Source organism: Megalobrama amblycephala, linkage group LG13 (genome assembly GCF_018812025.1).
Source record: "Megalobrama amblycephala isolate DHTTF-2021 linkage group LG13, ASM1881202v1, whole genome shotgun sequence".
NCBI classification, from domain to species: domain Eukaryota; kingdom Metazoa; phylum Chordata; class Actinopteri; order Cypriniformes; family Xenocyprididae; genus Megalobrama; species Megalobrama amblycephala.
In genome coordinates, this window is record NC_063056.1 from 24,168,209 (window position 1) to 24,182,892 (window position 14,684).

The 14,684-nt window shown below is 35.7% G+C and overlaps 1 protein-coding gene across 13 annotated transcripts in view; it reads right to left on the reverse strand.

Annotated features, from left to right (window-relative positions):
- The window catches only part of ptprub (protein tyrosine phosphatase receptor type Ub), a 272,915-nt gene that overhangs the window by 116,421 nt on the left and 141,810 nt on the right, over positions 1 to 14,684 (reverse strand). For all 13 annotated transcript variants that reach the window (XM_048153155.1, XM_048153156.1, XM_048153166.1 and 10 more), the window contains exon 4: positions 166 to 241. In XM_048153155.1, the coding sequence (XP_048009112.1) occupies positions 166 to 241 (76 nt within the window). The remainder of the gene's footprint in view (positions 1 to 165; positions 242 to 14,684) is intronic.

Here is a 14,684-nt window from a genome sequence, read left to right on the forward strand (position 1 = left end):
TTTAAAAGCCACATTGATGGTTAATGCTTAACATACTCCTGCCAGGGTTTTTTGTTGTTGTTGTTTTTTGCTCCAGCATATTGGCTCAAAATAGCATAGACAGATAACAATATTACATCTATGAAAAGGCAAATATGACTATAATGACAGTTGTGTGCTACTCACAACAGGGGTAGTTCAATAGGAGTATGTCATCAACTGCAATGTAGCCTTTGCGGTCCACAGTCGCCTCTAGCAATATCTGAAAATATAAAAAGAGGAAAACATGTAATTTTAACATTTGAAACACAAATGATTGCATCATCTTCATGAGAATTTTGGTGTTCCCTAAAAGGGAAAATACACTTAATTCAAGATATATTTTCAGAAATTAAGTCTTAATCAATCAAGTCCAATAACATCAAATCTTATTATCTTACACAATTTTGCTTCTTAAGTAAATTAGTCATGTTTTAAGGCTAGATATTAAGATATTTTTTTGCAGTTCATTTAAAATATACAGCGTAAATACATATATAAACATAAGTGACGCCTTGTATATTCATCAACACAAAGTGCTATCTATTAAACACCATCATAATAGTTTCAATCAAACTCACAAAAAGTGTTTTAATGGGCTGTCTGCAATATATTTTAATCATTGTCTTACATTTGCACTGTGCTTCATTAATCTTACATTAATGAAGCAATTAAGAAATAATGAGAGAAAACAAGGACGAGACTGTCAACTATGTTGAAAAGAAACAAAGCACATCATTCATCTTTTTGACATTTCACATCTTTTTCTTGAGTTTTCTTTTTGCACAAGTTTTGACAGTCATTGAGAACAGAAAACAAGAAAAAGAATGCCAAAGCAAGTAAAGAGAATAAGAGAGAGAAAATGGATGCCAACTTCACTAAGGGCCCCTGAGGCCTACAGGAAATAATGGCTTCATCAGGAGGCCTGCATGCACTGTGACACATGGCTCTCACTCAGCATGCTGCACACACGCACACACGTGCACGCAGATGCACCGGCTCATAATGTGAGTGTAAGGGGCATGAGTCCCCGGAGACCGGGAGAGATGGTTCACACTCGCCAAAGGCTATGAGCAGAGGACGGTCGCTCCAGTGTAATGAAATCAAATCAATATTGTGCGAACGACAGTGATGAGATGTTATTACACATCGAGAGCGCGGAGGCCATGTTTGCTCTTCCAACAGTAGTCTGCTTTGCTGCCCACGCCTGAAGTTATTGCTTCAAAAAAAGAAAGGAAAAAAAAAAAACTTTTTTTGTTTATTGTCTAGTAAACAAGCAAAATCACAGTTGTGACTGAATGTTGTGTTATTATCATTAACTAAAACTAAAACTATTAAAGGTGCTGTAGAACATCTTTTTAAAAGATGTAATATAAGTCTAAGGTGTCCCCTGAATGTGTCTGTGAAGTTTCAGCTCAAAATTTTCAAGATTTTTTTTTTATTCATTTTTTTTAACTGCCTATTTTGGGGCATCATTAAATATGCACCGATTCAGCGTGCGGCCCCTTTAAATTCTCGTGCTCCCACCCCCCCAAAAAACTAATAAAATGATAAAAGCAGATAATAAAATTACTAAAAAAGCACACTTTTTGCATACTGCGCATCTTAAATGGAAATTATGCATAATAAAAAATATTCTGCTAATCTGTGATATTTACAGTAGCTCGAAATGTGATTTTCTTCAAATATCACATGTCTGATATTCCATTTAAAGTTCGAAACTGACAACATTGTCTCCTTGTTAAACTTATGTAAAAAACAATTTACTTTGGCAAAATTGTTTGTAGTGGCGGAAATGATGCTGTGTGCTTAATAAGTACTAATAAATAGCCAATATTCTAGTAATATGCATGCTAATAAGCAACTAGGTAAAAGACCCAAAAATAAAGTGTTACCACAAAAAGTTCAAAGAAGCATTTATTTGAAATAGAATTTTCTTTTTTTTTTTCTTCTTTTTTTTTTGGTAACAATGTAAAAGTCTTTACTGTTACTGTACTTTTGATCAATTAAATGCATCCTTGCTGAATAAAAGTATTAATCTCTTTCAAAAAGAAAACCCCAAACCTTTGAATGGTAGTGTAAATGTGCCTAAAGTTGAAGAGACCTGACTCGTGGTCGAATTATCCGGGATCGTTGCTATCGCCGAAAGGGGATTTGTATGTTTTGCGGCCGAAGCACATAGTTGACCGCAGTATCTCTCAGAGCTGTCATGGTGCTAGGGCTTCATTCCATGTTCAATTTCCCCATCACCTGGTCAGCAGAACATTCCAGTCTGTCAGAAGCCTCTTATTTTATCATGGAACAGCATGATTTCATGCTCCTAACCCTTCCTTGACCTATAACGACGCCGACATACGTGAAGATGGATGTGAAGTCTCTGATTGGGATCTAAAAAATAACGTGCTTTGCGGGAAGAGAGGAGGAAAGTGACTATAGACAACAGAATATACAGCCAGCACTGGCTCCGGCTCTGTAACCCAACTTTAATCTCCTGTTGGAAAGGACTTCCATATAACCACAATAAACTGACACCAGACTTGCAGGATGATGCAACGGGAGATTACTCTGAAATGTGTTTTTGAATTTCCCCCACCATTCCAAGGGTGTGCTGCTGCTGACATGCCATCAGCCCTCCGAAACAAAAGACAAAATGTAGACACTCCTACATTATTAAAAATCCTCTACCCATATCACATTTATTCTAATCAGTGGATACTTCCCTCCTGAAGACTACTCAAGGAACAAATCTCTCTGATTTATGATGGATATAAAAAAGACTCTTTCTGGCTAAGGCAATGCATGGCTGAGTTGAATCCTATATTTTCCTACTCTGCTAAGGACACGATAATCTCTATAGTCCTCAAGACTTGTGACAGCTTAGATCAGATTAACAGAGGTATATGTGTGTGTTTCAAGGTTGAAAGATAGTCACATGTGGGTGTAATGAAGAACACGACGAAAGGAGTAAGGATAAGGAAAAAAAAAACTTTTAGTTTTAATAGTTTTTAGTTTTAGTTTTAACTTTAAACAATAAATCCACAATGGAAACCTCAGTAGATCACATAACATTGACGATACCACATTAGAACGAAGGAAACTCGGGGCTTAAATACATACAGAGATAATTAACGTAACTAGGAACTAGGGCTGTCAAATGATTCATCGCGATTAATTGCATACAAAATAAAAGTTTGAGTTTGCCTAATATATGTGTGAGTACTGTGTGTAATTATTATGTATATATAAATACAAACACATTCATGTATATATTTGAGAAATACTTACAAGTATATGTATTCAGGGCTCGACAATAAGGACTGCCCGATGGCCCGGGGCCAGTGTGAACGACGCTCGGGACAGTAGATGGAAAGGTCACTTGCCCGATCGGGCCAGTGCTGTAGGGTGTGCGATATATATCGTCTATGATATCGTAATTGTTGATTTAACGATCTGATATTATCGATTATGTCCCTCATTTTACAAAAAACAAACAAAAAACACCCATTGAGTGCACGCATACACTACATGACGTAGTCTAGTAGGTTAGACTAGTGCGCGTGCATATTTAGATGCACGCATGCGTGATTTAGTCTATTAAAATGCATTTAGAATGCCCCAGAATTCAAGGGGAAAAAATGCCCCTGTATACATTTCATACTGTATTTATATAATTTAATATAGTTAACCAATATTACACAAAAAGCACAGTTTTTCCTCCAAATATTAGCATGATTAAGTTACAAATGTGATATTGATTTTATTCAGTGTACAGTTTAATGAACAAGAACTTAATATCAACATTTTACACATCAAATCATCTGTTTCGCTGTGTTTCGCTGTATTTCGCCAACGAAAATAGTTCCAAAGTCCACAGAATTGTTTTGTGTCTCTGACCAACACTTCCTGAATGAATCAGCCGTTTGAATGAATCGGTTGAATCTCAATGACTCGCTCATTAACAGTGATTCACTGCCACCTGCTGGCGGGTTTAATTTCACATTTAAAGTGTCTTCATTTTTTTAGTAACAGTATTTAACGTTTTATATTTTCAACATTAAAAACATTTTTATGCATCTGTAACTGCTCTTGACTGATTAACTTTAATAAAGTTTAATCTATAGTTATATATTTAGCTATACATGAGATTACAATTTCTGTACCTGAAAATCTAGTTTAAACCTACATGAAAAACTTGAAAAGCACAATTTATTTAATTTATATGTTTGTTTTGTTGTATTTATTTGTGCTATTACTCATAATTTAATTATTTGTTATTATTTTATTACTTACTGTTTATTTGTCTAACAATATTTAAAATATAAGTGAGTTAATCTAATAGCTTTTGGTGTCATAAACCTATTTATTGAGGTTAAATGTAACAAAGACAACGAAAACAATAACTATGCTATTTTATAGGCCCATTTTCTTGTCTTTTACTTTTATTAATTTTTTGTTGTGGGGCCAGTGAAAATTCTGGTGGGGCAAGTAAAAATTTGAACCACTGGCCCGACCGGGCCAGTAGAAAAAAATCCTTAGCGTTGAGCCCTGGTATTTATTTATATTTTTATATAATTTTTATTATATATAAATAAAAATATTTTGTACATAAATAACAAATTTCTCTTAAATATATACATAAATTTGTGTGTATTTATATATACATAATACTTATACACAGTACTCACACATATATTAGGCAAACTCAAACTTTTATTTTGTATGCGATTAATCGCGATTAATCATTTGACAGCCCTACTAGGAACATGTGAGAACTCCACCAAAAACCATGGAGACAAACTAGCAAAAGGAATATAGGCAAAACAGGAACAGAACACAGAGAAACTATCACGATTACTATTACTATGATCTTATTTCATAAATTATGAAACAGAGTTGAAACTGCAGTAGTTATGAGTAATTATGCCAGATCGCCTGTATTCATTCTAAAATCCACATTCTAAGCTTTTAAAACACTTTTTAAACAGCTACACGTACCAGTTGAAAAGGTTAAAATGCAGAAAGTAAAATTTTGGGGTTGATGAGGTCAGCCAGAGAGAGCCAGAGAGAGCCAGAGAGAGCGAGAGAGAGAAATAAGATGTGAAGGACCGCAATCAAGGTGGACAGCCACAAACAAACCATGCTCTCTAACAAGGACAAGTTCTCCTCAGAATTATCCAGTCCTGACCATCGAGTCAAGGTTGATCCAATTAGCACCAATTGGCAGATGTTGTAACTATAACATCTGGATCAAAAAGAATCTTTCTCTACTGATGGCCTTTTAAAAATAGCTGTGTATGGCTCTAAAACTAAACCGTCATAAGTAAAGATGATAATACTAAAAAAATAACTTTCTGCAGGCATTATAGACCTACTTAGTTTGGCATGTTTTCAGTCAACAGAATAAAAAAGACAAGATTAAAATAATGAAGCTTGACAGCTAAAAACTTAAATGCATTCTATCCTGTCTGCTTATGCAATGAATTCATCCTGGTGGAATGCATTTCATTCATCTACATTATTTTTATTAATGGATCTGACCTAACGTCTTCTTATGTCTTACATTTCTTTCTTCTACTCCCCATCATTTTTTATTATTTAGACTCTCATGCATTTTCTTAAGAATGTGTCAGGCTGAATTACTCTTTCGTAGCTTCAGCTTCGTTGTTCAATGTGGCGGAGAGACAAATACACAGAAACAGATTTGTTGATGTGATGTGAATTTAATTGGAAGCCTGTGAGAGACAGAAGTGAGAGATAGAGAGAGAACGATTCAGACGAAAAGGTATGGACGGAATGAAGCTAGATTCTTTTTGGCAGTCCTGGCAGGCCCGATAACATCTTTAATATTTGATAACAAGTTCCCACTATCTATTACACCTTCACCAATAACAGCAGAAATATATGAGCGAGCATGGCAGACAGGGGAGATTTCAACTCGAATATTTCAAACTCAAGGTGATTCCTACCCTTTTCCATTCTGCTCTTCCTCACAATCTCTCCCCATCTCTGTCTATTCAATTTTCCTTCATTCCCTTCCTTTCTCTCTATTGATGTTCAGACATGGTAGACAGCCGGAAATATGGTATCTCGTGTCGCATAAATGTGGGGGCCCATCATATCACGAGAGACAGGCTGCCATCTCATTTCACATGTATAGTGATACAGAGCCCATTGTTACTGTATATGAAACTTGTAAAAACCTAACACCGTATCAAACGCAGAACAGAGGGACTTCATTAGTCTGACAGAAGTTGAGACATCATTACTTTTGACTAATTGCCTATTCCCTGATAATTAGACATTTCTTAACTGACAGTTCAATACAATCAAAACAATTAACCTTGCAGTCAGAAAAGAATTTTGTTTTGCTCAACAGTATCATACATTTTCAAGCACCAAAAATTTTGTTGTTTTTAGCTAACTAGTTTGTAACATTGACATTGAAATTCAAATATATTGTTTGTATACTTTAAAATGAATGCTAGTTAAATTAATAATCAAAAGTATATTATATAAATTCAATAAAAATATTTATATAGTTCATAATAATGAGTATGATGATGATAATAAATATAATACATTATTATTATTATTATTATTATTATTATTATTAAGAATAATAGTAGTAATAGTAGTAGTAGTAGTATTAATAGTAGTAGTCTGATCACTGAATCTGATCATTACTACAGTTTTATTTTTTATTTATATTTATAGTTAATTATTATAAAATAATGAAATCTATTGTAACTGAATGCTTAAGGTATTCAGGCCAATCACAATGTGCTGGATCACTGGCCAATCAGAGCACACCGCGCTTTTCAGAACAATGAGCTTTGTAAAAATTGACGTGTTTCAGAAAGGCGGGGCATAAAGGAGCAACAATAATGTACGGTATGTGTAAAATAATGACTCTTTTTAACCTAAAACCACGTAAACACATTGCATTAAACCAAATACACAAAATAATGTTCTATCATATGACCCTTTTAAAGTTCACTTAATAGAAAAACTCATGAACTCATAATATGATATTAGTAAGCGGTCTAAGTTGCAGCAGATTTCTATTTCCCAGCATGCTTTGCATCAGACTGTATAGGGAGAATAAATTTTGAAATTAAGTGTATTTTTGTGTGTTTGTGTTATTGTTTAATGCTCTGTTATTTTGGTATTTGAATGTGCTTCTGTTATGTTGAAGTTTTGTAAGATACTTACCATCACGGTGAAGAGTAGTGCCTGTGGTTAGGTCGAGAATGAGCTGCAAAACTTCAAGTCTATAATATACTGCATGTTGATTAACAATTCATGCAAGTATATAGTGATAGTTTCTTTGATAGTTACATTAGTGCATGCTAGTGTGCTGTTCCTAACTAGCACTTAACCATAAAGATTGAGTTTGTTTATTCAATATTTCAATTAAATTGTAATTAACAAGTTTAAAGTTTCACTAACAATCTTTGAAGAAAACAAAAAAAAAAATTAGTTGGTTTACTTAAATGTATTAAACATACTATTACTATTAAGACTTAAAAAATTTTGAGTATTCTGAACTGTTTTAAAGTGTAGTAAAAAGGCAAAATCAGTGCTTCCTGACTAGAGAAAACAGAAAAAAGAGACTGTTCTCTTCCCTTGTGCCAAATAGGTAGGAAAACTTCAACACCCATAATGCACTGAGCATGTTGCCATCCAAAGCCACTCCCAACAATCTGCAATAGATACGCTTACCAGAGTCGAATACCATCTTGCTTTAGTAGGAAATACTTCTTAGCAAACTTTGTCATAATGGTGTCGACTTGTATTGTTCCTGGGTGCAATAAGAAAGCTGTTGCCATGGTGTTCCATTTTTAATAATTCTGTTAAAAGAATAGACTAAATATGATACAATTTTCAGTTATAAACCTTACAATAACTGCTTTGTCAATAACCCTCTGTCGATAGACTATTTGTGGGCAGGGATACAAAAATGCACAAGTATAATGTGTAGTTTTCAAGAAAACGTGTCATCCAGCAGACTTTTGCTGACAAATAAATGTGCATGTCTTGGTCCAGGTAACACAGAGAACGAGTAAAAATTGTTCATTTACATATACTACTGACACTGTAAGAATACAAAGCAGGGTGAAAATTGTCAAAATTACATTTTAAATTTAAGATACCATAATTCATTATCACTCCATGAATTGAATTGGAATGGACAGTTGAGCTCAATGGCACACAACCCTAGTGTTTACTTTATTAATAATAGAAAAGAAAATTCAAATGTAGGCAACAGGAAGCACCCAGTGTGGACAACACATTGTCAAAATAATCAACCTGTGGACTTATCAGAAATCTATTATCATCTAAATCCATTCATTACGATTATGAGGAAATAAACATTATTTTGTATGAAACCCTTAATTATGAGGCAAAACAAGAGTCGAACAAACAGGCTATTAGCTCCTTCCAAATAGAGATTCAGCCTGGGTGGTCTTGTTACGTGAACGAAGGATTTAATTTCATGAAATGATCAGTTTTTCAGCTCTAGGACAACACAGTATTGTATGGTTTCACTGATCTCTTAGCAGTGAAAGCAAAGTCCTCATGTTCTCAAGAGAAGTGACCTCTTCAACTTGAGCAATCACTCATAGATGAGCCAGACAGGATATTGATACAAACTCTGGATAATATTTAAACATCAGAGCTAAAAGCCATTTTGTCCTTGAAGAAGTCTTCTTAGAAGCTTTCCAGTGAGTTTTTTTTGTTTGGTTGTTTTTATTGTTTACTGGCTGAAATACAAATGTACAATGTCACTTTGCTGCCCTTAACACTGATATTTCTGCCTTTATTTATTTTGTATTACTTTATGACAGCAGACAATGTTTCTTTTTTCCTCTGTTGTACTTTTGTTTTATTTTCCTCTCATCATTATTGTGATGAGTCATGAGGCAATTGTTGGGCAATTTTGGCTGCCATCAAGGCTGAAAGGATCTTAGAAGACACTACTAGCATAAGCCTTTTTACAGGACTGATTTCTTGTCTCATTCTCGCTCTTGAATATAGAAAAGCCAGTTGCAGTAAGCAGACAAGAATCTACAAAAGACAACACTGGAAAACTAACTGAGGACATGCAAACTGTCCGTGATTCTGCTTTTTTGAGTCTGATAGCAAAGGTCTAAGGCACATCCTCAAGGCAAATACACAGAGTTCATAGGTTTGACTCAGTGTTCCAGGAAAAAGACCAGGATGACACAGAGATGGGCACACAGCTCCATTTACCCTTGTTATGCACTCAGACTTGGGAGAAGAAAAAAAAAATCCTGGCTTGAAGTGATAAACAATGTTTCACACACTCCTTCAGTTCAAAGAAATTGTTCACCTCAAAATAAAAATCCAATCACTTACTCACCCTTATTTTCAAATCTGTGTGCTCTTACTGTGAAACACAATAGTAGAATCTTTTGAATCTTGCCCTACAACAACAGTTCAAAGTGACATCGGGATGTCAAGCTCAATAAAGGACAATAATAATAATAATAATAATAATAATACACAAACCGACCGGCCATACGGACAAAAACAAGATGATAACTAAGTAAAAACCAGTTTTGAAAGACAAAAACTATGATGAAAATCTACTGACATTTTCATCAATGACTACAAATGACATAAAAATGTTATGGAGGGACGATTTGGGAAGAGATTCAGTCAGCACTGATGTCCTGCGTGGTAGATGCGCACATTTGAATTGTAAAGTGCTGATCTACCCAACAGACTTATAAACATTCAAAAATGTAAACGTCTGGGAGAAGAGAAAAGCAGACATATAGATAAATCTGAAAAGATGTGACAACACGAAAGAGAGCTCAATTCAGCCAGATTTTCTGTAAGCACACAGAAAGCCTCCTCATCATCGCATAAGTATTCATTTAAACTCAGCTGGTTATGTCTTAAGTGAACGCAAACAGCTAGGAGAATACTGAAAGTGTATCAGTGTATTGGATCCGTGCATTCTGCTTTAAAGTGACAGCAGTCTAATAAACCTGCTGCTGCCCGTCATTAATGTTAATCAAACAAAAAAACTGAATAACTTGAATAGTTTCAATAAAGATTAATCTCTATTTAATTTATACAAATAAATATGTCTGCTTGAAAGAATGAAGAATGTTGCAAGTTGTTATAAAGAATGCATATATCATTAATTAAAAAGAAGACCAGGTTCTTGTTTCTTTATGAAAAAAAGATAAATAAAGACATGTTGTATGTCACAGCAGTTAACTCTGTGTCTGTATTGCATGTTTCAACCTTAATATCATTCATATTAACAGGTTAATAGATGTTTTCCCCAGGAATATATGGTGAGTTTGGATATTTTAGAGAAATGCTTAATTGATGCATTACAATATAACTAAACCCATTATATTTTATTCGACTAAAATATGACTAAAACTAAAAGGCATTTTAGTCCGAAGACCATGACTAAAACTAAATAAAAATTTGCTGTCAAAATTAACACTGATTTCAACCAAACATGACATACAATTATTAAATTCTGGACCTAAATTGGGGCTAGCTGCAAACTTTGGTCTGAAAGGAAAGAATATAAGTGATTAAAAAGTGATAATGCATTAAATTTCTCACACAAACCTATCACAAGGCTTTAGAAAACTGGAGCATGACAGCCCCTAAATAACCACATACAGGTTTGGAATGGTATGAGGATTTGCATTTTTAGATAAACTATTCCTGTATCTTTTTGCTTACCCAAGACTATCCCTGAAAAATGACACCAGCTGGATTTGAGAAGCAGCAAAATGAATGAAAGTAGGTATGAGGGCGCAAATCAGAAACTGCAGGAAAAGCTAAACAGAGTCAGCAGGAAGTGCAAAGGAAAGGCGGAGATAAAGACAAAAGAAAAACACAAAGCAACTAAGTACATATAAACAGAGAGAATTTAATTACGGCAACTGCTAAGGGGTCGAACATCGTTGCCATGGAAGATCATCCGAATGGTCTCAAAATATAACAAATGCTAGAACTGAGCTTTAAATGATCCTCTTGTTGGCTCAGTTTTAGCAAACTAGCCTTGACGCGGCGCCCGCTGGGACTGTGGCAGGGCTCTAGTTTCACCATTGGTCAGGACAGTCTGCCATCTTCCAGGCCCAAAGTGTGATTTAGTGTGCTGACACCCCATTGAGAGAAAACTACGCTGAAAAATAGCAAGCTCATCACCTCATCAAATGCACAAACTATTATGGCAGTCGTTCAGCCACTGGTTCAAAAATACAGAAACAAGATGTCTACAACACTCTGCATTCAAACACTTTCACTGTTATGGACAAAAGACAAAATGTCTGTGCTGTTATTAGAGTTTTACAGTGTATCATTAGCAATACACAAGGAGGTCTGCCTTTACCTCAAGTTTATTGGCCTGTTAGATTAGCATACCGCTAACTAATTAGCCTTCTAGCTACCTGCTACAAGTAGAAACGAAAAAGCTATTCTAATTATCTTAAAGAAGATAAATCACAAAAAAAACTTGATAAGTTTTTTAAATGGGCATTTCAAAATCATTGGCTAAATGAAACAAAAGAACATGCAAAGACATTAGCAACTATCGTACGCTTTGACGTTGCTTTTAAATGGATAGTTCACCCAAAAATTACAATTTTATGTTTATCTGCTTACCCCCAGCGCATCCAAGATGTAGGTGACATTTTTTCTTCAGTCGAACACAAATGATGATTTTTAGCTGCAACCGCTGCCGTCTGTCAGTCGTATAATGGCAGTAGATGGGAACTTCATCTATAAGAGTAAATAAACCTTGCTTAGACAAATCCAAATTAAACCCTGCGGCTCGTGACGACACATTGATGTCCTGAGACACGAAACGATCGGTTTGTGCGAGAAACCGAACAGTTTTTTTTACCTCTAATACACCACTATGTCCAACTCCGTTCATGACTCCTTTAGTGATGTCTGATCGCGCTCTGACAGCGGCAGTGATGTCTGACACTCATTGAAGTATATGCGCGAGACATCACTTCCATTGTCAGAGCGCGATCAGACATCACTAAAGGAGTCATGAACGGAGTTGGACATAGTGGTGTTTTAGAGGTAAAAAAATTATATAAATACTGTTCGGTTTCTCACACAAACCAATCGTTTCGTGTCTTAGGACATTAATGTGTCGTCACGAGCCGCAGGGTTTAATTTGGATTTGTCTAAGCAAGCTTTATTTACTCTTATAGATGAAGTTCCCATCTACTGCAATTATTTGACTGACAGACAGCAGCAGTTGCAGCTAAAAATCATCATTTGTGTTCGACTGAAGAAAAAATGTCACCTACATCTTGGATGCGCTGGGGGTAAGCAGATAAACATCAAATTTTCATTTTTGGGTGAACTATCCCTTTAAGAGCAAGTACATGCACCAAAATGAACTTTTTAGCAAAACTGAAATCAAAGTTTTCATTTAACCAAAAACTGAAATGAAAGTTTTAGTATTTAAATTTGGGTAATTGGGTAAGTCAGTAAACGGTTCAGAGTGTTGTCTTCTCAAGTGTTTAATTAAGCCAGTCATTGTAAAGATTTCTGACAACAAGTCGCCTCTCGATATTTCAGAAGTTTTAAATATTGCTACTCTAGCATAACTTTTTGGGGCAAATCACATTTTCATTGACAACATTTAAAAGTAACTGTGTATTATGCTGACATGTTTACCTGTTGTAGCGTATCCACGTTATGTGCAAAAAAGAGCCGGTGAAACAGTCAAAACACATAATCAGAGAAGTGCTAATTAAAAGTCACTGTTCTGGTCAGTGATTTCGGCTCTCCAAAACTATTTCAGCCGAGACCAAAAATACATTTTGCCATTTCATCTGTTGAAAGTTTTCGGGTTACCAAAATTTCAGTGTATCCCTAAAAAAGGCAAAGGCAAAACAATTATTAGCAACACATGTTGCTAATAAAAACGTATTTCGTAATCATACACAGCTTCTATTAAAAGCCGTCAGTAAGATGCTTTATGAACCACATCCTACCATCCATTACCAAGGGCTAACCAGCTGAATTCCTTGATTTATGGAGAAAAACAGGTTTTCTTCATGTGTACTCAGCAAAACTCAAAGTGACGCCGAATCGACTATGCAGGCACACTCAACAAATTCCCTCTATTGTCATGTCCCCTCCACCTTCACATCTTGTTGACTGGCGGGAGGACTATTATTTACACATGAAGGCCACATCTTTTCACTGGCATGTGAAAGTTAATTAGGTTGGAGAGATTGACAGTTCACAATAAAGCGAACACTACTCAACTTAATTGCTTTCTGACAGCTGCGCAGAGTTTGCAGAAAGGAGAAATTGAATTTATGGATGAAGCCCCCTGCGTCTACCCAATTGCAGACCAACCATTGACACCAATCGATCGGCTTGGGGGGGCGTGAATGAGCCGTCATTTCGTAAGCAAGGGTACAGTACTGTACCGGTACAGTAAGGAAATTAGGTTACTAGTTGACTAAGATGTGTCAACACTATTGACTTGGTTTATATTGTGGGCTTGTCCAAGCCCTACAGCAGTAACCTACATTCATGCCGAGATCAATGCTAATTAAACAGCGCAAAGGGCATGACTAATAAGACAGTAGCTCCATCACTGGTTGTGTAATACCTCGATGTGAGGAAAAGGGACGTCAGTGTATGCCACTGTTGGTGAAACTCTGATATACCATCTTTGAGTCAAAGCAACTTTATGTGCACATAGTCAAAAATCAGTTTACTAGTCTGCCATTGAGATTTCAACAGCTATCACACATATTGTTCATTTGTGGCATACTCTACTGTTTCAAGGCAAATATGACAAAGTAATTAGCTTAGAATCATTAGCTTGTTGACCAGCCACCATGTTCAAAAAACCTTTTGACCATCTTACTGGTATGACTACCTGGTAGTTGGTTTATTGCTGGTTCAAGATGGTTTGCTAGCTTGCACTAGCTAATGAACAGCTTTAACCAACTAACAACCATCATAGACTAGCTAATGAGCAGTTTGTATCAACTAAGGAGCATCTTAGACCAACCGATGACTAACTTAGACCAACTAACAACTATCTTATACCAGCTAACGAGCTAATAAGCATCTTAAACCAACTTGGACATACTAATGACTCTCTCTTAATTACTAGTTAGACCAGCTAATAGGGCTGTGCAATTAATCGCAAAACAATCGCGATTTGAGCACATGCAATTTCTAAATAGCATAAGACTGCAATTTATTTATATTTTAATTCAGACTATTTTGGAGTATATTGGATTCAGGAGAGAGGATGTGTCAGAGAACAAGGTAATTTGCAAGACCTGTGAGATTATTGCAACGAAACGGGGCAATACAACAAACCTGTTCCAGCGCTTAAAACAGCGCCATAAAAAAACTGTATGATCGATGCGTGTCGACAAAGTCCATCGAAACTAACAAAAGCACAACTCAAAGCCAGCCTGAACTGACTGAACAAGTATCCGTTGTTCAAGCATTTGCAAGCATCACGCCTTATGAGAAAGGATCAAAAAATTACAGACGCGATCACCTAACATAAATGCAAAGTCATGGTGCCTGCGACTGCGTACATCGTCAGTAAAGACGGCTTCCGAAGACTAATACGAACACTCAACAAAAGATACCAAAAGATGCCA